We start from the raw sequence: 24,511 nt of genomic DNA on the forward strand, positions 1-24,511 counted from the left end.
AGATATCCAAGCTTCGCACATTTTTTTCACAAAGAGAACGAAATCCCGACTATTATTAAGATTTTTAGGTTTAAGTTCTTCTGCATGACTGCATCTACAGAGATAATAGACTATTATTATTGAGAAAAAAATTAAAAAAAATGAACCCAACATGGCTCACTTACATTGAGCAGGGATGGGAAAATCCTGAGAGTTAAATCTGAGTTTAGGTTGACGAGCCTTCAGTTGGACTTGGTTGAGGTTAATGAACCTCCGGTTGGCCTTAAAAGAGCATCAACACTCAACTTGCTCAGCTTTCTATTCCACAAAGAGAATGAATAGCAGGGAGAAATGAAAAGGGTTGGTGTTTCATTCCCTCCTCAACGTACTGATGCCAATTTAGACTGCTGTGCGTACAACCCATTCACCGCACTGGGAAATTGTTGTGCTTTCCTTCTTCTTTTTGTTACCACCGTGTACCCTGCTCCATCTCCATTGTTATTCTTCCCCAGATCCGAGACATTAGCCTGGCCATGTTCAGAGCAGTGAGCTTCAGAGTCTCTTTTATTTTCATTCCCGTATACAACTTTGATGATTGCACTGTCCCTTTCAATTGGATCTGAAGAATGTCCTGAAACTTCCTTGTTCCCCTCTTCAACTGAACTTTTATCTGAAATATCCAAGTTACTATGAACAGACTTCACAATAAAGCTAAGCAGTATCTGCCTTGCAAGCTCTGATTTTTCTGTCTTGTTGCCGTTGCTTCCCATCTTCTCTCTAGTACCTGTGAGGACACTGCCGCCACAATCATGATTATTTCCAGCAGAACCAGAAAGTGCGGTCTGAGATTCTATGGTTCCGGTTGTCGAAGTGGGTTGCCAAGCTTTTCCAGGAACAAACTCAGGTGCATGCGGGTTCATAATTTTTGATACAGTGCCTAAAATATGGTTCTGGAAACCATGTTTCATATGAAAGGTATTGCCAGCTCTGTAGTATAATGGTGATCTAGGGCCGAAAGGTACCCTTGAGGCAACTGATGGATGAGGAATTCCCATAGGAGGGGACGAAACCGCACTTTGGTTGGCCCTTACATCATAAACATCTGTTGTACCAACTGAACTGAAAGGGACAGGAGGCCCAGGATTGAATGGTTGAGCTGCAGCCGAAAGCTTACTTCCATTACTTTCGCTGGACTTCTCAAGGCTTTCCTTCTGTTCAAGGGACTCCTCAATTTCAGTCTCACTTTGAATGGTTGTGGCCGGTGTTTCCTCTTCTTTTTCTACTTCGACGAGACACTTTTCTGATTCTTCTTCCTTTAATATCTTTGGTTGAATATCATGAACGATTTGAGTAGTAGCTGATGGTTCGTTTTTCAACTCTCCTTGTTTCTCCAACACCACTGGCTTTAAGATTGTCCCAGGAGGTGCCACAGCCACTTCTTTATAAGAGAGAGTCTTGGAAGCCATTGATGTGAGAGTTGCCGGTGGTATGGGATTTATTGCCTGCAATTTAGTTTGATTTTCTGAAACATTTGTGATCACAGCCTTGGGTAGTTTGGGAGCAACTGATGACTTTGAGGTTGTTTGTCGAACTGGAGAGCTTTTCTTGTAGCTTGCATCTACATATTCAGAGAGCTCAGTGCCGTTGATTTTTATCTTTGCAGGGGCTTGTTTCTTATGGTCATTCCGGCGACCTCCAATTTTTCCTTGTCTTCCTTTTGAATTGGCTTCTTGCCAACCTTCATCAGACATTTCTTCTACAGTTTCTCGGTTTATAGGCGTCAGCTCCAACTTACGCACATCGTTATTTTCTCGAAGTTTTTGCGAATAGGTTAGATCTGACGATCCTTTATCTTTGCTTTCTTCTGCGATCAAAGAAGTGTTTGTTGAGCTAACATTGACCACGATGTCGGCAAGCTGATCGCATTTTTCTTCTTTAGGCTTGTCATCAGTCTGGAACACCTATTAATCATCAGAAAAGTTAAGTAAAACATGAAATTTTTCTTTTTTTTTCGCCATTATCTAGGCAAAATTTGCCTGATGAAAATGAAAGAAAAAGGCCTAAACTGTTATTAAGGAGCATGGTAAATTCGGTTGCAGTTTGCATAAAGCCTTGCGACCAGAAGGGTGCAAGAATTTTGACCATGTTAAAAAATTTATCACACTTTTGCCTTTTCCGTCCGAAATGCCAATCACAATCATAATTCAGCTATGTTATCAAAGGCGAGCTAGGCGCTCGCCTAGGCGCACGAGTCGTCCAAGTGGCGCCTAGCCATAAAACGCCCCAAGGCGAAACACTATGAGCAATTTCTTTTATTTTTGTTTCAGGGCGCCTTAAGAGCACCTAGGCGCTAGGCGAGGTGAAGGGCTTGGCACCTCGCCTCGCCTAGCGCCTAATACAACATAGATTCAGTATAGCTTCCTAAGAAATCAAAGATTTTTCCCTCATTTGCACCATGCAGATTTTCTCGGACGCCAAGTGCAGTCTTTATGTGTTCATTGTTAAATTCATTAGGAAGTTCGGATCAAGAACATGGGTTTTTATGCTCCATATGTAAGGTTATATTTGTAAATACCTTAGCACGCCTTTGTCTTTTCTGCATGTCTCTTCCCTTGGCTTCTTTATCTGGATTTATGTAATCCAAGAGATCTGATACACTGCAAAAGAAAGTGTCAAAAGACATTGATAATGATGTTCTGCAAGATGAAAACTCAATCAAAGTTTGAAGCAAGTAATAGCATTCAGTACCTAAGGTGACCTTTTCTAGCAATGGAAGCGTCTGGTTTTGGAGTACCATTGCGAGCGGCTTCTTGCTGTTCTAAGACTTTTGATTCAAAATACTCGAGCCATGCAGCAGCATCCTGAGGGAGAAAACAGATGGGTTAATACAATTGTGAACTTTTGCCTAAGTTGCCAATAATCAACTATGTTAATGTTTACAAATAGAGCTTGTTCGTTAACTGAAAGGAGCTCAGAAGCTTGGGTATGTCTTTTACAAATAAATATATCAATCAATTCTTGCATTCTACTCATCTACGTCGTCTTGTTGTGTTATTCAACAGTTTAACTTCTAACTTCAAGATACTTTACCAGCCTACTAGCGACTTCTTCATAAAGATAACACATACTAAGTTAGTTAACTAAATTTGATTACCTGAGTACGAAGATCATCTGGTCCAAGTTTTGCTTGTAGTATCTGTAATGTTGTTTGTTCATGTTGTACACTGAGAGAATAAGCCTCCATCAAAGAAAGAGCTATGGCTATGGCATGATAACTCGCAGCAGTCTGTCAAGTTTAAAAGAAAAATAGAACAGTAAGCTCTTCAGATTTGCATATGGAGGATTCTTGGTCAAGTATACGAACCAAGTATGTTTTCCCGCAGGAAAAAAAAAGGTAAACAGGTAATTGATATCCTAAACTTGGATTTTGATTAAAACGAGAGAAACCTGTATATGGTCGGCGCCCAATAGCCTCTCATTGCATTTGAGGGCTTCATGTAGGTATCTGAGAGCAACATGAACGTTTCCCATTCCCTCCTCCATCATAGCCACATTAATATATGTTGCAGCAGTGTTTGGGTGCGATAGGCCACATGTGAAATGTAGAAGATACAATGCCCGATTGACATACCTGTCATTTAAGACAGAAATGGTCAATAGAATTACAGCAAAAACTAAGGGCAGAGAAATAAATTACTTCAACTTATTGGGAAGAGCTCGTATATTCAATCCCAATATTCACTTTCTTGTATTTCCCTCATAAATAAGTCCTAGTTAGGTCACTTGAAACGGGAAAATTAACTTCGTCAACCTAAACTAAAGAGTTTCAACTATACAAATTCAGATGAAGACATATGTCAACTGAAAGGATTCGAATAACTTTTGGGTTATTAACCTCCTTCATTCATTCTTGCAAATTCATTGATAACGCTGAACATGAATAGCAACCGTTCAAGTGAAAAACATTAACCCGAATAATTCATTAACTTACTTCAGAGCTAACTCAATGTGTTGCAAGCGATAGTAAAACACAGAAAGGTCCCCATAGCTTTTCATTGTATCTGGATGGTCTAACCCGAGTTCCCTCTCATTGATATCTAAAGCCTTCTGTTGGTATATAGTCGCCTGAGGAGAGAACATAGAGATGTCAAACAAAGCAAGGTGAAATGGTGCACCACGCTTCGCAAGTAGTTTGAAGACACACTTTTTTCAAATATATTGTAACTTTCAGATGTGATCTGAAACTCAAAGTGTTGCTATTTGGGCATGAATGAATCCCATAGACAACTGGCAACAAAACAGACAAGTGAAATTCCATGTAAGCAATAAGAAATAAAGTAATAATTCTAGTGCGGGAGCCTTAGGTGGAAAAATTCGCTAGTTTTTGATGGTGGACTGGCTTTGGACATCCTACAGCTTATTAACTACGGAATTCATAATATACTTCTCAACCTAATTAATGAAGTAGTGTATGATAAAGAATGACAACTGGCAACAAAAATGCCTATACACAAAAAGTAATGCAATAAAGAATGACAAAAAATCAACTTACCTGATTAAAATCCCCAGTATGATAAAGAACTACTGCTAGCAGACTGTATGCACTTGCTGTTGTTCGATGATAGGGCCCACAAACGGCCATTATCTTTGACAGGGCCTATAAATCAACATAGTTGATAAGAAATCAGATCTATGGAAGTCATAACTCGAACAATATGCCTTTCAATAATGACTATTACCTTTGTGCCACAGTTCACTGCATCTTCTAGCTTTCCTTTATCCAATGCAGTCTTAGATGCCTCCAGCAAGGTACGACCATCTGCAGAGGAGCATGTCACATGCTGCAGAAAAGAATTCAGAAAACTATTTTATTATACACTTATCCAGTTACAAGCTTACAATATAAAAACTTAGAAAGAAAGAAAATTGGATAGATGCACTGAACCCTACTTTACAGACTGGGATCATGCTGACAACATCTGATCTCTTGAAAGGGTTACCATTGTCCATGTCGTAATCTCTTGGAACCAACTCCACTCCAACCTGGATAAATAGAAAATGATAACTAATAACCCCACACTGAATCAATGACGATCAAGTTAATTGTCAGGACAAGGATACCTTATGGCAAAGTCCCCTAAGAATTGCAAACTTCCTCAAGTGCTGAAACTCATCTTGGAGTGACCAACCAAATTTTGTAGCCAGAAAAGTTTTTAGCCACTTCATTTTTAGCACATAGTCATTGCTTTCCTCCATGCAGGACCCAAGCAAGAAATTCAAGGTCGAGGCAATTGCTGAAGACAAGTCTAACGGTTTCTCAGTTGATGCTATGACGGCTTTAAGAATGTGTTTGAATGCTCGGGTAACCATCTCATGGACACAGAGTGATTGTATATGAGGGAGTTTCTCTGCAAGTTTCACCTGGTTTTGTATGGCGAGATGAGAAATGTTAGATACTTATATTTTCTTTCAAAAAAAAAAGATACTTAAATTTGAAGGATGGGCCATTGCCTCATACACCATTTGGCAAGGTCAAGATTGTCAAGGAAACATTAAAACCTCCATTGCGTAAATAAGTTTGACCTGGTTTTCTATGGTGAGATGAGAGACAATAACAATTAAGTACTTAAATTTGAAGGAGGGGCCATTGTTTCATACACCATTTGGCAAGGTTAAAATTGTCAAGGAAACATTAAAACTTCACTGCGTGTATGATATCATTTCATAGTTCTAAGAGAATTAATTCTGGCCAGAAACCACTGCACCAGCAAAGTGTTGGCTTAGCCAAGTTGGTGTCAACTCGGTGTTTGTAGATCTCAGTAGATACTTAAATGAAAAGCAACGCTTGTTACTCAAGGTAAAAAAAAGAAGTGCACAATTATTTCTCACCACAGTCCCCAATGAGCGCATTTGCAGTCCCCTCGTATGCATAAAGTCAGTTAATGTGCGTCCGTCTACTGGAGAAAGCTCAAGTGATCCAAAGTCGGCAACCTACCAATAGAATGCCTTTACCTCATAAGTTTCGCATAAGAGTATATATAATATATAATATATGTAATTAAGAGACTTGTACAAATATAAAACAGAGAGTACCAGCTTTGGAAGTGCAACTTCGTCATAGTATTTGTGCGCAGTCTCAATCAGCTCATCCAATGACTGTTCGGACAACAAAATTTGACTAATATCAATTGAGCATTCAACAGAGACATGACAAAGAAACACCAAAACCAAAACCTTCCTATAACAAACAACATTTTCATCCTCGTTGTACTAGATCGTTTTTCACATCCTTATTTATGATAAGGAGGGTTCCGTTGCACATGCTTCCATTGCACATGCTTAAAATGACATGACAATAAAATTTTGAATCTTTGTGGGCTTAATCGACCTACATGAGAATGAACTAGAAGCTAGTTTCTATAAGGACTGTCATTTCCTGAACTCTTATCTGCAAAGTAATGGCTTTATGCTTCTCGATTCCTTAGACGTATGGAGGTAGGCTTTCAGTTTACCAGCCGATGAGTGTGTTTCCTTCCAATGGTTTTCTTGTAACAGGCTTTCAGGTTAAATAATATCACCATACAAACCAAAAATCTAACCCATGATTTGAAATATGTCATCGTGACCCAAATATGATGAAAAGCATCTTATTTGAAAATTAAAGTTGATGCACGTCGCACGAAACAAAGATGATGTCAAAGTGAGTTATGATAAAGATCACCTTTTGGTGAAGACCCGTTCCAGATGCTTCCAGACGCAAGAAGGCTGCCTCAGGAATCAGTTTTCTTAATTCGGCCTTATCCCTGCATGAATCCTCTGAATCAGCCATTTCCCCGATATCCATGCTCTCGGATCTTGCATCTCCCTCACTGGTATCCAACTCTATGGTGGTATTAGATGTTTCTTTCTCTCTCTTCTTTAACACTTTTAATTGCTTCCCCAAACCTTTAACAGCTAGTTCAGATTCACTCCCATTGTGACCGCTACTATCAGAAGTTTCCTGCTTTTGCAGATGCTGCACCAAACAAGAGCCTAGCTCCCATCTGAATGATCTTTCTGAATTTGTTGAATTCTCATCTAACTTAGCCAAGCTATCTTTCATAACTGTCCGCACTGAACACCTTGCAGCCTCAAGATCATCTGAAATTTTAGGAGAACCTTCCATGAACGGTTCTTTATTGAGCAGATTCCTTAAGCTGTAAAATACAAAACACCAAAATCACTGTTCTTTGATCTTTCCGATTCTGAGAGAGATGTTCACAATTTCAGAGAGCAATATTCATGGAGATACATTAGTACCGAATCTCTTGCAATATATCACAACATTATGCACCTCAATTGGATGTATAAGGATACCTGTTAACATTAAGGGAATTCGCACCTCCGTGCGGTTGATCTTCACAATCGATATCCATCCAATTACCCTTCTTGACATTACCCACGACTTTGACTGTAGCAGTGTATCCACAGTATCTGACAATGACAATGCCCAATGTGGAAGTATCCTGGAAGATTACTCATGCTGCTTTAGTTTTTCCGGTACGAATGAGAAATATTGAACTACATTAAGTAAAGAAAAAAGACATACAATCGGAACGCATTTATTCTTACATGAATAACTACACTCTCATCTGCAGTAACCCCTTTCAGTAGATTTTTTTGAGCAACCTCCTTTTCAGACATGCAAAGTGTCTGGTTCCCATCGATTTTGTTTTCAAGCAAAGACCTTCCGACCAGAACATTGTCTCGCTTTACCACAATATGCAAGTCTCCAACGCGATCTTCATGTACCAAGTTTTTTGAACTTGCATTGGAGTCTAAAAGTCGACGAATTGCTGAAACAGCCTTAACAACTGAGACATCTACAAAAATACCATGTAGCAAAAAGGCCTTCCTATCTCGAACCAGTCTTTCATCTTCAGTTTGGCATGGCAGACATGCCAACATAGAGAATTCTGTGGCCCAAGGTCGGTGATCATATTTACTATCTTGTCCATGACCACCTCCATTGCCACCCCATGTTTCATCTTCTGTTGGAAAGGATGGAAACTTAGATTGAGACTCCTGAACGGTTGGAGGAACAAGCCATGTATTCGCCCGAAAGCCATAAGGTAAGTTACCAAACTGGAGAAAAGAAGATATATGTTAATGCAGTTTCCTCATTTTAGAAAGAATAACCACACATGTAAGGCAAAATTCTACCAAAACCTCAAATAAGCACCTTATTGTGTTCTGCAAAAGCTTTCAGTAATGCATCAAAAGCCTGCATCAAAATTGAACTTTCAGATAGCACGAAAACCTAAAATGTTTGTAACTGAAGATCATCCAAGTGTTTTATGTATGGCGACTTAAGAGCTTTAATTGTTCAGTAAATGTAAGTTAATTATTTAGACAGAATACTCTGCCAGGAACGTCCATACAGGATGCTACCATCAGTATATAAATTCAAGGTTGTGTTTCCGAAATTGCAGGCTACCAATATCTATGGCTGAGTTTACTAAAACCATGTGGCATGTGATTTGTCTTGTACTAGATCTACTGCGTAACTAGACAGACGCCAACTTTCTGAAATACAGATACAATTCAATTTCATATAGTTTAAGAATCCATATATAATCACGTTTTGTTATATAAATATATAAGTACAAGGGTGAGTAGATACAAACATTTGCAAAACCGCGACTAAGCTGTTGAAGTAGATCCACAAGGGAGTGAGTTTCAATTAGCTTCTTTCCTGGACTGCTACTGTAAAACCCTTTCACAGATGCCACTACATTTATTAGTTTCCCATTGCATATCTTAACCTGCACAGTACAACACACAAGCTCAAGATAACACACACGGAGAGATACAAATACCAAAAAACTCAATCCATAATGAAATCACAAGTATCCAATAATAAAATTCTAAGTAACAACGTTACCTGTAATTCGAAATAATCACCATCACGCTTTTCGTCACAGTCTTTCCGATCACATCTCTTGAGAACTAGAAAAACAAGAATAAAATGAGATTAACCAAACACAGTTAGAGAGGGAGAGAGAGATAACGACGTTTCCACATATAATAGAGAAGAAACTTACATAGAATAGGACTGGAAAGATTAGAGAAAGAGAAGAAATCATAGAAAGTGGGGAGTTTTGGGATTGGATGAATAGCTTCCATTCCGAATTTCTCAGAAATCGGAGAAATTGATGATAACAATTCCGAGGATTGAATTTCTCCTCCTCCGTTGTTAAGAATTTGACACGAAGAGGAGCTACTGTTTTTGGTTTTGGGTCGACCTCCTCCTCCATTTTCTTTTTCTTTCTGTTGTTTACCGAAAAATGTGGTACAAGCCACGATATCCAGTAGCCTGCGCACGTGTGTCACCGCATCTTGTTCTTCAACATAATCCTCTGCAAATGAGTGGCACTTTTGTGATTCACAAGTACAAACCAAGATATAATACACCCACTCGAGACAGAACAGAAGAACTAGTGTAATGATTATTTCAATAGGACCACAACAACCCTGAGCCTAATTCGTAGTTATGCACGTTCATCTCGTGGTTTTACCGGCTAGTGTATTGAAAACAGATTGTGCAATTGTCGCATTACCTTCAATAATAGTTAGCAAGCAAGGTTTTAGCATTACAACCTCGGTCGTGTCACTTAATCTCTTCCCTCGAACCTAAATACATAACCACACTTTATCACTCGTATTGCAACCAATACCTGTACAAACAACAAAAATCTTAATCCATCCTGTTTTCAATCATTCATTACCTCGTGGGACAAAGAATAGTTGGTAAGGTGGCATGTCTCCACATTGACTGCCAAATACTTTCTCACATCGAGGATCTTATCAGTCGAGATTCCCTTCAAAATTGAAAAAGAAAAACATTGAGTTATGCATTAATTAGCATTTTACAAACGTAATTCATAATATAGTTTCCTGATGTAAAACGAAAATAAAGAAGGAGAAGTACCTTGAGTACGATTTCTGAATCATATGGAGTGATAACAGTGATGTCAAGAATACTAGGCACAACTGCATTTTGACAAGAACAATAAGGAAAGTGCTCATTAGTAACTTAAATGCGTTTGTTTACAAATAACATGAACTAATAATTGATGATAAAACCCATGAGCTATCCAAACAAAACTCATCCCTATTCATATTACAACCTTTCTCTTCTTTTTTCTTCTTTTCTCCTTTGAGTTTGCTACCTTTGCCTTTTCCTGCTTTTGGTGCCATACTTAAACACGAAAGCTAAAGAACTAATACAGCAAGCTTTATCTGGAGGAGCAAATGGAAACCAAATTTGGCAGAAACATAAAGATATCGAAGAGTGTTTGAAAAGGATTTAGTATGTAAAGGGAAGAAGAAGATAGGATAAGGGGAGAAGGTTTTGGGTTTTACTCTATTTTTCTTTTTTAGATTTTTGAGGAATTCTGACCTCTCGTTGTTGCTTGCGTAATTTTCATCTTCTTTCTCAGTCTTATATTTATCATATACATACATGTGATGTGATGAGTTTATAGCTACATCCTACATGGAAGTAAAAGCCCAACTACTAAGACAAAAACTAGGAGAAGATTACCGTTGAAATGAGTGCCACGTGGAGAGTTGTTGACAGGTTTGCCGGTATGGCCGAGAATTTTGTTTTCTCACTTGTCGGGACCTCCGTCAACTTGCTTCTTTCTGACCAATAATTAACCCGGAAAATTGATCGGGAAATCCGTCCCAATGCTAACCAGTAATAGACCTCAAAATAACGGGTCGGGAAACTCCGAACCTGATCCATTCGCCTAGAAGAAGTTTCGAAATGCGCGCCCACCGTTTCACTTCCTTTACCGACTCGTGAATCAACCGAGTCACACACCCTCTCTCTTCTCAAATCTCAATCAACCATCTCTTCTGAGTTCTGATCACCTATGAGTCGATTGACTGTGATGAGATGTTCCATGAATGTACCAATTATTCTCTTTTCTTCTAATCATTAGTGCTGGGTCCTTGACTACTACCCAAATTTGTAAAAATGTTGTCCTGTTTGATCGAGCGAGTAGATTAAGCGATAGCAGAATCATCGATTCTCTAATGACCTTCTTTCTCTTTGAACAAAGAAACTTGCAGAGACTTCATCAGTGAAACCACCCGCATGTTGTAATTAAAACACCAAATGTTCTTCTCCAATGCAATCTGTGAAATTGACAAGGTTTTGAATGCTGGGTTTGTGTTAGAAATGCAGAACAAACAAAGAGGGAGAGGCAGTTCGGGTCTCGATTTTGCCTCCATTTTTTTCTGAAGAAAGAAGAACAAAAGGTTTGAGAAAAAGATGAGCTAGGGCAATTCCTAAATTTACCAAAGTATCCTTGTTGACCACGTGTAGAGAATGCATAGATGGTCCTTGACCGTACCGTAGAATGCTTCATAGTCCATGTTTGCCAAAGTAGATCTTGGCAGAATAAAGTTTCAAGGGCCATTGGTTGAAAAGCTGCTAGAAGTAGCTTATGATATAATAGTATTTGGCAGAGATATGGTAATCAAAATTTGTTACATTCATTCTCAAGTGAAAGAATCCGACTCTAGATGTTACATGAAATGTTTTATACATTGGATTGCTTGAATTAGCATGTTTATTATTTCTTTCTTTCTATTGAAACAAGAAAAAACGCGCAGTTTTTACAGGGAAGCAATAATAATTACATTAATCTTGAGAAAAACCTACAACAACAGAATTAGATTTTACACATCCGTCGTCAACAGCTATGGTTATAGCAAAAAAATTACAAGCTCATGGTGGCTCTGGATGAGACCTCCGCTTCGCTTTCCAATAAATCCCCATCTGTTACTTCACCATTACTCCCCTGCAAATATTGTTCACAATTTGACTAATTCAGTTTTGTCACAACTTCATAGGTGACATGCCTTAAAAAAAAGTTTCGCAAGCTTATGACAAAATCATTCAAGCCATGGAAGCCAGTACAGGTATTTCATTAGAGAGATCAATATGACTTCGGCAATTGGGCATTGGTGAAGTAGCACACAGTTTTGTATCATCTTACGTTCATGCACTGACAACTAAAAAAATTAATCAAATCATACAGAGGTGTACCTGATCTTTCAACTTGGCTTCAGAAAGATAACGCTGTAATGCACCATCACCCCGAAGAATTTTTGCCCCACAACCCACTGTGCGCGCTGAACCAAGTGCCTCTTCATCAATGACAACTGCATCTACCTTGTCCTTTCCTGTTTTTGCATCTGGAATCTGGGAATCATGACCAAATTATCAGAAACTATACAAGGTGATTGGAAATGCTAATGCATGATGGTACATCGTCTTAGATGTTCAATGCCCTAAAAGGCCAACGATTATAAACATGAGATACTTCAACAAGCAACGCATGTATACTTTTGAGATACTTCACCGTCAAAAATGTTCGGAAAATCATTGTTTCTTTGGTGGATGATGAGATTATGCTGCTAGAAATGTAATAGAATTACCTCGTACATAGCTTCAGTGAGAGTGCTCTCCAGTATGGCTCTTAAGCCTCGTGCGCCAGTGTTTTTAGCCATTGCTTTTTCCGCTATCAATCTCAATGCAGTTTCTGTAAAGTGTAGCTTGACCTGATATAAGACACGGCATTAGTAAGTAACAAAATAAGACCTGCTCATTCCAACCGACAAAAAACCACCGAAGTAAATATCTCTTGGCACTGAGACGATACTAATTAAAAAACTTACATTATTCATGCTAAACATTTTTTTGTACTGTTTCCCCAGTGCATTTTTGGGCTCCGTCAGGACCTACCCACAGGAAGAAGTGACAACAGAAGAACATGTCAGCTTGCAGGTACTATGACAGGGCAGAGCCTTATTAGAACCTAAATGCCACTAGGATTGTGGTGTTCGGTAATCAAACTTGATCTGCGCTTTCCAGGCTAAGATAATGTGAGCCTGGAAAATACACAACGTCAAAATGGCCTGCATAAAGATCACTTCTCTGACATGGAAATGCATTACCTGCACAAGTTGATCCTCGTTCAAGGCCAGCAAACTAACTAAAATTGGAAAACGTCCAATAAATTCTGGTATTAGACCGTATGCAATAAGATCTCCACTTTCAACCTGTCAATTGCAGAAGTAAAATTAAGCCATATTCGGAAATCCCATAGTTCCCAAAAATAGGGCTCAAAACTTGTTAAAAATTCTTACCGATTCCATCAAAGACGACGTAACAACAGCATTAGATGGTGTTCCAGTTCTCATGTTTGCACGTACTGGAGCTCCGAAACCAATAGAAGAGTCTTGCCGTCTGAAAAAAAGTATAAACAAAATCTTAGCATCTCTTCAATTCTCTTAAACTCCATCAAAACAACAGAAACTTGATCCCAAGGTACTGCCAACAGATAATACTGTAAGATAGTATTACCTTTCTGAAATAGTCTTTTCCAAATCAATAAAGGCTCCACCACATATAAACAGGATATCCTTTGTATCTATCTGCAGACCACTATACAGTCAAAGATCCAAAGGCGATTTAACAGCGTGTTTATAAAATTAAAAATGTGCTTCACCCTTTACCTGAATGTTATCACCACGTGGATGCTTGCGAGCTCCCTTCTCTGGCACATTCACTATCTGAGAAAGAAGGCTCTATTTTTAGATAACTAAAGTAAAGATGGTTGCAAATAAGTAAAATTGCTAAAACTGGTTACGGGAGCTTCGTTGTGAAAAGTAAATGCACCCCATAAAAGTATGAAGAGCAGTCGAAATGGAAACAGAGAGCGTGTGGGACAAAATTATATGTAATAAGTCTATGGAAAGCACACCCGGATTGCAGAAGTGCACACAGATATTCAACCATCGATCATAATTTGAAATTGAAGAAAAGTAATCTGGGAGAGAAATTATCCTAGTTTTGAAAGGAAGATTGATAAATGGGCCACACAACGTACAACTTAGTTAAGCAATGATATCGAGTCTAGCCTTTATATATTGTGTTATAGGCAGGAATAAGTACAATTGCTGAAAGGAAAGCCGGTTTAGATATTAGATACAAGAAAAACAACATCTCAAAAGTTCAATGAGATGTAAAAGGGTATTTTTTTTATCATATAAAAAAAAAGAGTCTCCACGCGTATCTGCATACTTACAGTTCCTTCCAGCATTTTGAGCAACGCCTGTTGAACACCCTCTCCGGATACATCCCTACTGATGTTCATGCTTTCAGCCTGCATATTAATTTGTGGGTTCACATTCCAATTTCCAATGAGTCCAAACAACTATACAATTTCGCAAGAACCGAAAATATATTTATACCTTCTTAGTGATCTTGTCAACTTCATCAATATATACAATTCCTTGTTGAGCAGCTTGCACATTGAATTCAGCCACCTAAACACCAAATTTTAAGAGGGCCATAAATGAACATCACCTCACTTAGGAAAAGCAATATCAAGTTTGTTTATCAGAAACGACCTAAACGAAAAACTTACCGTCAGTAGTTTATACAATATTGACTCGACGTCTTCTCCAACATAACCAGCCTGTAAAAAGATGTATTTACCTAGTTTAGGTTTAACTCAACGATTATCAGTGAAAACATTGTAGGAGTTTACAACGATCAAATTTCAGAGAGCAATGTACAAATGAGATCATAATCTAAACATGAGCGACAACCAACTTGCCTGTGTCAGTGTTGTGGCATCTGCAATGACAAACGGTACATTCACAAATCGAGCAAGCGTTTTTGCAAGTAACGTCTTCCCTGTTTTAAAAAAGTCAATATCATAAACATGTACATCAAACATAAAATTACGGGAACATTCTACTACACTATCACAAGTAAACAATTTTATTGGCATGCTACATTAAGGTTCCACAATCACATAGCAGAATTCACACCTGAGCCAGTTGGACCCATTAGTAGGACATTGCTTTTCTCTAACTCAACAAAATCTTGCTCATTACTTGCAGCAGGAACACTCCCGGATTCTGCAGCAGCCCTAGGATTTAAATAGACAACATTCAGTACGGTATCAAGCAGCAGCAGCAGCAGCACCACCACTTGATAAGATACCTATACTTATAACTGAAAACTAAACTCTTAGTAAAACCATAAAAAAATTACCCTTTCTGCATAGAGCCATGATATATCCTTTTATAGTGGTTATAAACAGCAACCGAAAGCACCTACAAAAATCAGAACAAGCCATCGCCACAAGGATGCTCAAATTTATGTTACATTTTCAATTTCCAGTGCACTAAAGGTAGTGAACGTGTTACGAAAATATACCTTTTTTGCTCTTTGTTGCCCAATAACAAATTTATCAAGACCTTTACAGATCTCTTTAGGTGTTGGTAAATCTTTACCCAAGTTCGAACCTCCCCAACCATTCTTATCACCATTAGAACCATCTCCAGCAGCAGCACCACTGCTACTAGGCCCTCCACCACCACCACCAGACCCACCGCTGGATATTGTGTTCCGAATGATAGTACCACCAGATGCAAATGGTGGTCCTGGAGGATGGTGCACTGCTAATCCATTTGGTGCTGGTGGACCAGGCGGTGGCGACCAATTCTCAGGTGGTTCACCACCATATGACTTCAATGTATCCCAAAATGATATCCTCAAACGATCACCAGCACCACCGCCACCAATATCCAATTGATCATCGCCACTAGTACTACCACCATTAGGTTTACCCTTTTTTCTAACACGACCAATCTCTATAAAACTACCTTGTAATGGTGTAAACTTATTAGGACGAAAATAATAAGCAGTTTTACAATTTGGGCATAAATTGACAGCCTGATGACCACCACCACCGGATTTCTCACCACCACCACCGTTACCATTCCGATTCTCGGAGAAAACAAGGTCCATTTTACTTGAACATCTGGGGCAATTTGCTTCTGCCTTGATTTTACGAGTATATTCATCAGAACCACCATTGCCATTACTGCCACCTCCTTCCCATTTATGTCTTTCTTGTAAACCTAATAATTCTCTTCTCTTGTAACAACTACCAACATGATGATAATTAGTATTAAAATTATCTAGAGATGATTGGGGTTTCGCTATTACACTGAATCTTGCTATTCGAATTCCTGTTTCTCTTAATCTGTTTAATCTGAAAATTCCGGACATTTTTTTTTCTTCAAAATTTCATTTACAAATTGAAAAAGCAAAGACTAATTGAAAGATGATAAGATTAAGATCTATAATAGTGGAGATAAAAGATGAGATTGGGATCTGATTTAAATAATTGTTATCTGAAATGAATTTATAAGAATTTTTTTTAGGATAAAAGAGAGTATGAGAGAAGTAAGAGATGAGAAAATTACTCCCTTTCGCTCAAAAAAGGAGACTCCTTTTTTTGGCGATAGTTAATGTTTTTTTTCTTGTCTGCATCTGTTTTAACCGTTGGTTTTTTAATGCAGGTGAGTGTGACGTGGAGTAGTTAAAAATAAACGTGTTCTGATAAGCCACAAGATAGATCACTTCTAGAGTGAGACATGAGAAGAGATGATGTATCTGAGAGATCTTATGTTAGGTATTTGGGTCTGCTTTCTTTTTATCTCTTCTATGATGTTGTCCAAAACATTATTAAGATTTAATAATCTGTGTTTGGTGTGATCTAAAGATGAAGAACTTGGATTTTTATAAATTTCAAGTAATTAAGTTCAGGTAATGTACGGCCGAAATTTGATAGCGATGCATGAAGTTCTCGTAATCCATAGTGGAAGTCTACAATGAATCTGCTTGATACCCATAAATTTTTCTCCATCTAAACCCTTCATTTGGGGATGATAAACCCTTAGGGGTCCCATAATGGATCTTGGCTAAACATCCACATTTCGATACTTTCACGATAAGTTATGTGGAAAAAAGTTAAGGGGAAATTATGGGGGCATTAAGCATTTTTCGTAAATAAGGTCACTTTTATTGTTGTTTTTATTTATTTTTTCAAACTATAAATTTATTAGTTACATAACGGTATTCTTTTTATATTATTTACTCGAAACAAGGGTTATGCAATACCGTGTTTTGATGCACTATCATCCTTTTAAATTGAGCAGAGAGGAGATGAAGCTGAAATGACGAGGGTATCGAATATATCACAATCTTTTTGATATCAACGTATAGAGATACACCTTGTATAATCTTACTGAAATAATGACAACCAAAAAATTACTTCAACATGGTGTACTTAGTAGATAGTCGGGGTTCAAAACGAGTTAACTATGGGATTGTTACCAAGTTCATAAACTACAGTGATAACTATAATGAGAAAGTAAAGTAAATCACACATGGCACGAGATTTCGTAAACGAGGAAAATTTCATAAAAGAAAAACCCTGAGTCATAGTCTTGTTTTGAATACTCTCATAGTAAGCCGATATACAAATTGACCATCGTAACTTGTATACTTCAGACCAAGTAAACTCTGTTAGAGCATTTCTCGGTCGAACTCGCATGCGTTGTTATCTCAAGCATGTTTGTCAATGTTAGTGATCAAAACTATAAGTCTTGATTTCTAGTCTATTATAGCTAAGCCTCGGACTAGGATAGAAAGTGTAGTTGAACTCAAGGATTTCATGGAGATTCATCATACAAGAAGAAGAACTACTCAAGGAACCGGTGGAACTTCTCGACAAAAAGGTATGTGAAGACTTGAACTTATCTGTCACTCAAAAGTCTATCTACTCTCTCTCCTACTTCTTGAGACAAAAAGTCGTATGTTATATATAGACTTAGATTATACACATTTGGTATTTCGAGCCGAGTATACCTCGTCTATCTATATATCGAAATATGTGTTGGTAAGCGTTTCGCTTCGACCATGTTTATCTTTACCTAGTGACAAAAGTCATGATATGTTTCAATAACTTTGAAAATTACTTTGACGAGAAATGGTGTAACAACTGTATAACGTCCTCTAAGAATATTTCAGTGGTTGGAATGAGAGTTTAGATTACATAACCAATGATGGACATAAGTATTGTTGTGGAAACACATATGTGCATAAGTCATATCCCTTGAACCAAAGTTTGCGAACTTTGTTGATCAAGAGAAACCGGAAGAACGGCTTGTTGCCAAGTCCTCGAACTTTCGAACTTCTCATCCCGAGAAATTCTGCTGGAGTTGACAAACTTGTTGCGTGAGAACCAGACCGCGAACCGGCGGAAAGTCTTTGCCTAGATTTTCTGCTGGAGTTTGTAAACTCTGCCTGGTTACTTAAGTCCGCAAACCTAGTGTGCGAACTTAAGAAGGTTATATATCTGAAGATGATTTCTGAACTTAAACTTATAAAGACTAAGGAAAGTTGTTTGCAAACCGTGGCTATAAAAGTTCATGAACCGATTCAAGTGAATCAAATCATCTTTGCTTCAATTGTGTCCTGTGTAGTACATAACATCTCCCTGCAATTGAACAACTCTCTAACTAGTTCATTTTAAGTCATTGAACTAGTTATGGTGAAGAAGAATATGGTTGGTATGAAATGCTCATATGGCTAAACTTTTAGTTAACTATTGTTGAACCAACAAATGTACACGTTTGGGTACGGTTAACAAACCTAGAAGCGTGCATTTCATTTGTGTATAACAAAAAAATTTCGATCTAACTGTTGAGAAATATTAGCTTGAATCTAAATCAAGTTTTCATCTAACGGTGGATATTGTTTTCTTTGTGACCAAGGAGAAACCCTGATTTGAAAGACTATATAAAGGAGACATCTATTATTGTGCAAAACTAATCCCCACACTTCACGTGTGATACTAGTTTGCGTGCTAGAGTCGATTCTCCTTTAACTTTTGGTTTTCTTCTTCTAAAACCAGGTTAACGACTTAAAGACTTCATTGGGATTGTGAAGCCAGACCGATACTACTTTTATCGTAGTTGTGTGATCTGATCTTGCATCTTCTATCGTACGAGTACAATCGGATTGATTGGATTGAGATTAATATCTCCGATAGGCAAGATATAAAAAGTAGTCACAAACATATTCGTTTTATTGTTTGTGATTCCGCAACATCTTGCTTCGCTACCATACGATTAAGATTGTTGTGAGGTGATTGATTTATCTAGGCTGTTCTTCGGGAATACAATACCGGATTATCAATTGGTTCCTGTTCACCTTGATTATTATCAAAAGACGAAACAAAAACTTTAGGGTTTTTCTGTGGGAGACTGATTGATCCTTTGATAGACTTGTTTGTGGGAGACAGATTTATTTATTGTCAAAGCCTGCGATTTTGGGTCGTAGCAACTCTTAGTTGTGGGTGAGATCAGCTAAGGGAATCAAGTGCGCATTATCCTGTTGGGATCAGAGGCGTAGGGAGTACAACTGTACCTTGGATCAGTGGGAGACTGATTGGGGTTCAACTACAGTCCAGTCTGAAGTTAGCTTGGAGTAGGCTAGTGTCTGTAGCGGCTTAATACTGTGTGTTTTCAATCTGGACTAGGTCCCGGGGTTTTTCTACATTTGCGGTTTCCACGTTAACAAAATTTCTGGTGTCTGTGTTATTTCAGTTTCCGCATTATATTGTTTTATCTTTATAGTTGAAATAATACAGGTTGTGCGTTAGATCATCAATTAGAGTAATCCAACCTTTGGTTGTTGATTGTCATTGATTGATCCTTGGATATTGGTCTTTGGTACCATCCAAGTTATTCCTTGTGTTTGAGGAAATCAAATCAAGAGAGAGAGATATAAAATCGTTGATGTACTTTTAATTGATTGAGTCTTGTTGATTCTCTTAAAAGTATATTCGAGTTTTTCCATACAGATTGCTAAGCGAAATATTGGGTGGTGTTGTTAGACCCCCGCTTTTTCAATTGGTATCAGAGCAGGCAAACACGTTCAAGACCTCAAAAGTCTGTGTTTGTAGCGATCTGACTCTATGGACGACAAGTAAATCTCTAATAATGCAACACCAGTTCAGAGCCACTCATGTGAATCTCAAAGGGTTTAAACTTCTGAGAAAAACTCAAGAACTTGTCCATTAACTGAAACTACTTTCGACTGGAAAAAATCTCTTGAGGAACAGTTGGATGATCTTTCAGATGATAGTCATTCAGAAGAAGGACAAAGTATTGATGAGGAAGTCTCTCAATATATCAAGCTGTTTGATCGTGCCTTGAAAGAAAAGAAGTCAACAACCTGTTTGAGTAAATACATGGGTCCTCTTTGTCAAGAAAACAGAAAGTTGAGAAAACTCTTTAAAGGATGGTGGATATAAACTCTTACAATCTATCGTTAAAGATCGTGAAGAATATGTATGCACAAAAAAAATCTGAATGTGATAATATTTTTCTAAATCTTTTCGTGTTGAAAGAAAGACTTGCAGAAACTAAAGCAAGATATGACTCTCAATAAAAACGTTTTTGCGACAAAGAGCGCAGTCTTCTCGCCAAAGAAAAATCCTTGGAGACTGAGCTTGCAGCTGCTCTTAATAAAGTAAAATCACTGGAAGATAGTCTGAGTAGATTCAATTCTAGCTATACAAAATTATCTTCTATGCTTGGAGCATGTAAAGAACACCGTAATACACGTGGTCTGGGCTATAAAGGAATAGACGCTCCAAAAACTAGTAAGATCAACTTTGTTAAAGCTAGTGATAATTCTCCATGTGAAAAACCTTTACCAGCTTGCAATGGTCCCAAAAACAAGGATTTTGCTCCTTCTAATTCTGCTCACAAGAGAACCGTTAAAAATAATTCCTTTAACTGTTATTACTGCGGGAATAAAGGACATTCTGAGCAAAGATGTCGTTATCGGTTGAGGAATGAAAAGCTTCATAACATTCTTACTTGGATGTCTAAAGAAGACATTAAACCGGTTTCACACATTGTTGTAAAAGGCACTTTAAACACTCAAGGAATGTACTGTGATAAGTCCTTTCTTTGTTGTGTGTTCAAAAAAAAAATGCCTACAATGGAAGAAGGAAGAATGGTGAAAGGGTGACTGACCCTGTAAAGAGAAAAAGGCATAGGAGAAAGAAAGAAAAGTTGAGTTCCTCATCTCTCCCTGAAGAAAACTGCAAATCCAAAACTTCCGCTCCAGATTTCTTACATATCAACAATCGAGTCTCAGATCTAAAAATCAGTATAAACAGACTCAAACGAAGCATCAAGAAAACATGGAAAACAGTTGACTCAGGTACTCCTAACCCTTTTCTTGATAAAAATTCTTCAGCTATGACGAGTAATATCTCTCTAAATACCCTTGATAAAGGAAAAGAAGAAGTGAATATTGATGAGCAAGATATTCATCTTAATACACCATGATTGTTTGAAGCCGCATCCCTCTTTTATATAAAAGGTGGATACTCCTTGTTCTCAAGATGACTCATCTTGGGAAAGTTGTCGGGGTTGTATTAAATTCGTTGTTAAATTTTTTTTAAAAATAAAATAAAACAAAATTGGTCCTCGTGTTCCTTCATCCCTTCTCCGAGTGTATGTCTCTCGGCAATTCTTTGAATAATTGTGTTTCTCCTTTCCCCTGGTCTCACATGTGTGATTGACCAAGTACACATATCAAACCCACACGAACGTCATTGTTCCTAGGGTTTCTTGGAACACCTTATAAATACTGTGTTCCATAAGGTCAAAAGATTCTACTTGACTCTATATGTACACAATGGATAGAAGCAACAAGGTTGATGAAGTTGAGAAGGACAATATTCTTGAGTTAAATCATGTTTCTATAACATGCTTTCATGCTGTTGATCATGAAAACAAAGTACCAGTTCAGATGTCATCACAACTGGTAGGAAACCTTCTTCGAGACTTTGAAGTAGTACGTGAACAACTCGGAATTGCAACAAGGAATTTTGATTTTCCGAAAAACAAGCTGAAGAAGACAACTGATGAGCTCGTCCATATTCAATCTCTAGTTGCTGACAGATTTTAGAGTGTTTTAATCATGTTTCTTGTTTTAGATGCCTAGTAAGTCTTCTTTTTGATTTAGTTGGAAGAATAACTAGTGCTTGAATAGCAATGATTGTGACTACACATAGCTATTATTTTTCATCTTCTTGTTTTTTTTAGGTTTATTGGTTTAAATTCTAAAAATATTTAGAGAATGATGGTTTGCAGTATTTAATCTTTATGATTTGTTATATTGCAATGGAATATTGGTGTTTACGTCCGTGAACTATGTTGTTCCATATTTTGTCAAAAGTAAAGTCGTTCATGATCGGTATGCATGTATTGATTTAAGGATGAATAGACTTTTCACATATACAAAGTTAAGCCTATATTGTCAATTCTTTGATGGAAGATAGGTTAAAATCTTTTGTGTTCAAGGATTATGTCTATTAAATATCGTTATGCAAATAGTGATGGAAGATATAATGAATCCTTGTGTATTCCACAATATTGATCTTCATTGATCCATATTTTATGTAATATTGTGAGGCTCCATAATGTGTCTTATGTTGAGCACGATACAACCAAGTTGATTAATTTTTGATTAGCTTTGTTGGTTGTTCCGTAAGATACTTTATGTTGAGCATTCTTGAACTAAATTAATCATCTTGTTTCGTTATTTAGTTATTGCTCCATAAGTCTTTTTATGTCGAGCAAAACAAATGAAAATTAAATTGATTACTTTTGTAATTAGTTTGGTTGTGTATTCCAATTAGATTAATTATGGGTTCTCTTGTAATTAATTTAATTGATTATTTTCATACTTCGTAAGATTCCTCTTATGTTGAGTATATGAACGACTATCCTAATTCATTTTCTAATGGTTATGTTAGTCGTATGCTCCGTAAGTTCTCTTATGTCGAGCATAATCAATTAAGTTGATCACTTGTGTGTTTAATTTGATTGTTGATTGCGTATTCTGATTAAATTAATCACGGGTTTACTTGTGATTAATTTGATTGAGTGTTTGGATATAGAAAATCATTCTCATGGTTTTTGGTGTCCAATCAAAATCCTTCTTTTCTTTTTAAATTAAGGTCGCTCTTGTTGTTCCCTTGGGAATGACATCTAATGGGGGAGATTTCTTTTGAACTTGTGCTTAATGGCCATATCTCGAGGGGTGTGCGGCTGTGGAATTTTAAAGGGTTTATATTGTATCTTTAAACTCCTTGATGAATGATATTAGCTTCGGCTATATGATTGCATCTAAATTAGATGGTATGTATTTTCATTTAGTCATGAAATGTCTCTTACGGAAATTTCATTATGATCTCGTTCCTGTACCTTTGCCAATTTTATTGACAAAAAGGGGGAGAATTAATATATAGTTCACGCTACAAATACATGTGGTAAACTTACAACCTTTGGGATCATTGGAGTACTTGGAAGTGACGAAGATTCCGAGGAATGTTGAATATTAGACATGTGGAATAAGATCTACTAAAGTTTCTTTATTTTTTTGTATTCCATATGTATTGATAATTTTGTCACTAAAATAGACAAAGGGGGAGATTGTTAGGGCATTTCTCGGTCGAACTCGCATGCGTTTCTATCTCAAGCATGTTTGTCAATGTTAGTGATCGAAACTATAAGTCTTGATTTCTAGTCTACTATAGCTAAGTCTCGGACTAGGATAGAAAGTGTAGTTGAGCAATAGGACTTCATGGAGATTCATCATACAAGAAGAAGAACTACTCAAGGAACTAGTGGAACCTCTCGACAAAAAGGTATGTGAATACTTGAACTTATCTGTCACTCAAAAGTCTATCTACTCTATCTCCTACTTATTGAGACAAAAAGTCGTACGCTATGTAGACTTAGATTATACACATTTGGTATTTCGATACGAGTATACATCGCCTTTCTATATCTCGAAATATGTGTTGGTAAGCGTTTCACTTCGACCATGTTTATCTTTACCTAGTGACGAAAGTCATGATATGTTTCAATCACTTTGAAAATTGCTTTGACGAGAAATGGTGTAACAACTGTATAACGTCCTCTAAGAATGTTTCAATGGTTGGAATGAGAGTTTAGATTACATAACCAATGATGGACATAAGTATTTTTGTGGAAACACATATGTGCATAAGTCATATCCCTTGAACCAAAGTTTGCGAACTTTGTTGATCAAGAGAAACCGGAAGAATGGCTTGTTGCCAAGTCCGCGAACTGCCGAACTTCTCATCCCGAGAAATTTTGCTGCAGTTGACAAACTTGTTGCGTGAGTACCAGTCCGCGAACCGGCTGAAAGTCTTTGCCGATATTTTCTGCTGGAGTTTGTAAACTCTGCACGGTTACTTAAATCCGCGAACCTAGTATGCGAACTTAAGAAGGTTATATATCTGAAGATGATTTCTGAACTTAAACTTATAAATACTAAGGAATGCAGTTTGAAAACCGTGTCTATAAAAGTCATGAACCGATTCAAGTGAATCAAATCATATTTGCTTCAATTGTGTCTTGTGTAGTACATAAGATTTCCTTGCAATTGAACAACTCTCTAACTAGTTCATTTGAACTAGTTATGGTGAATAAGAATATCGTTGGTATGAAATGCTCATATGGCTAACCTTTTGGTTAACTATTGTTGAACCAACAA

At 37.5% G+C, this 24,511-nt stretch overlaps 2 protein-coding genes across 3 annotated transcripts; both read right to left on the reverse strand.

The window, feature by feature from the left end:
* Positions 1 to 27: 27 nt before the first annotated feature.
* Positions 28 to 10,999, reverse strand: LOC113355529 (protein TSS-like). 2 transcript variants are annotated; one of them, XM_026598406.1, is made up of 23 exons: positions 10,565 to 10,999; positions 9,950 to 10,011; positions 9,747 to 9,839; positions 9,579 to 9,651; positions 9,063 to 9,377; positions 8,903 to 8,967; positions 8,646 to 8,783; positions 8,201 to 8,242; positions 7,591 to 8,103; positions 7,336 to 7,484; positions 6,701 to 7,175; positions 6,073 to 6,135; positions 5,869 to 5,970; positions 5,101 to 5,400; positions 4,930 to 5,022; positions 4,719 to 4,820; positions 4,532 to 4,636; positions 3,971 to 4,104; positions 3,427 to 3,610; positions 3,134 to 3,265; positions 2,728 to 2,840; positions 2,555 to 2,636; positions 28 to 1,940 (listed from the first exon to the last, which is right to left on the reverse strand). In XM_026598406.1, exons 4-23 carry the CDS (start codon positions 9,610 to 9,612, stop codon positions 360 to 362), a joined length of 4,722 nt encoding a protein of 1,573 aa, XP_026454191.1. In that variant the 5' UTR covers positions 9,613 to 9,651; positions 9,747 to 9,839; positions 9,950 to 10,011; positions 10,565 to 10,999; the 3' UTR covers positions 28 to 359. The 2 variants fall into 2 exon arrangements, with proteins under 2 accessions (XP_026454191.1, XP_026454190.1); XM_026598405.1 differs by lacking the exon at positions 10,565 to 10,999 and adding an exon at positions 10,149 to 10,438.
* A 502-nt stretch (positions 11,000 to 11,501) lies between these two features.
* On the reverse strand, positions 11,502 to 16,294 carry LOC113355531 (CLP protease regulatory subunit CLPX1, mitochondrial-like). Its single transcript, XM_026598408.1, has 15 exons — positions 15,266 to 16,294; positions 15,101 to 15,162; positions 14,875 to 14,975; positions 14,658 to 14,737; positions 14,466 to 14,516; positions 14,290 to 14,364; positions 14,124 to 14,201; positions 13,552 to 13,608; positions 13,400 to 13,470; positions 13,183 to 13,282; positions 12,991 to 13,095; positions 12,712 to 12,774; positions 12,472 to 12,594; positions 12,080 to 12,235; positions 11,502 to 11,831 (listed from the first exon to the last, which is right to left on the reverse strand). Exons 1-15 carry the CDS (start codon positions 16,121 to 16,123, stop codon positions 11,751 to 11,753), a joined length of 2,061 nt encoding a protein of 686 aa, XP_026454193.1. The 5' UTR covers positions 16,124 to 16,294; the 3' UTR covers positions 11,502 to 11,750.
* Between the last annotated feature and the right edge of the window lie 8,217 nt (positions 16,295 to 24,511).

Source organism: Papaver somniferum, chromosome 3 (assembly GCF_003573695.1).
Source record: "Papaver somniferum cultivar HN1 chromosome 3, ASM357369v1, whole genome shotgun sequence".
Taxonomy (NCBI): Eukaryota; Viridiplantae; Streptophyta; class Magnoliopsida; order Ranunculales; family Papaveraceae; genus Papaver; species Papaver somniferum.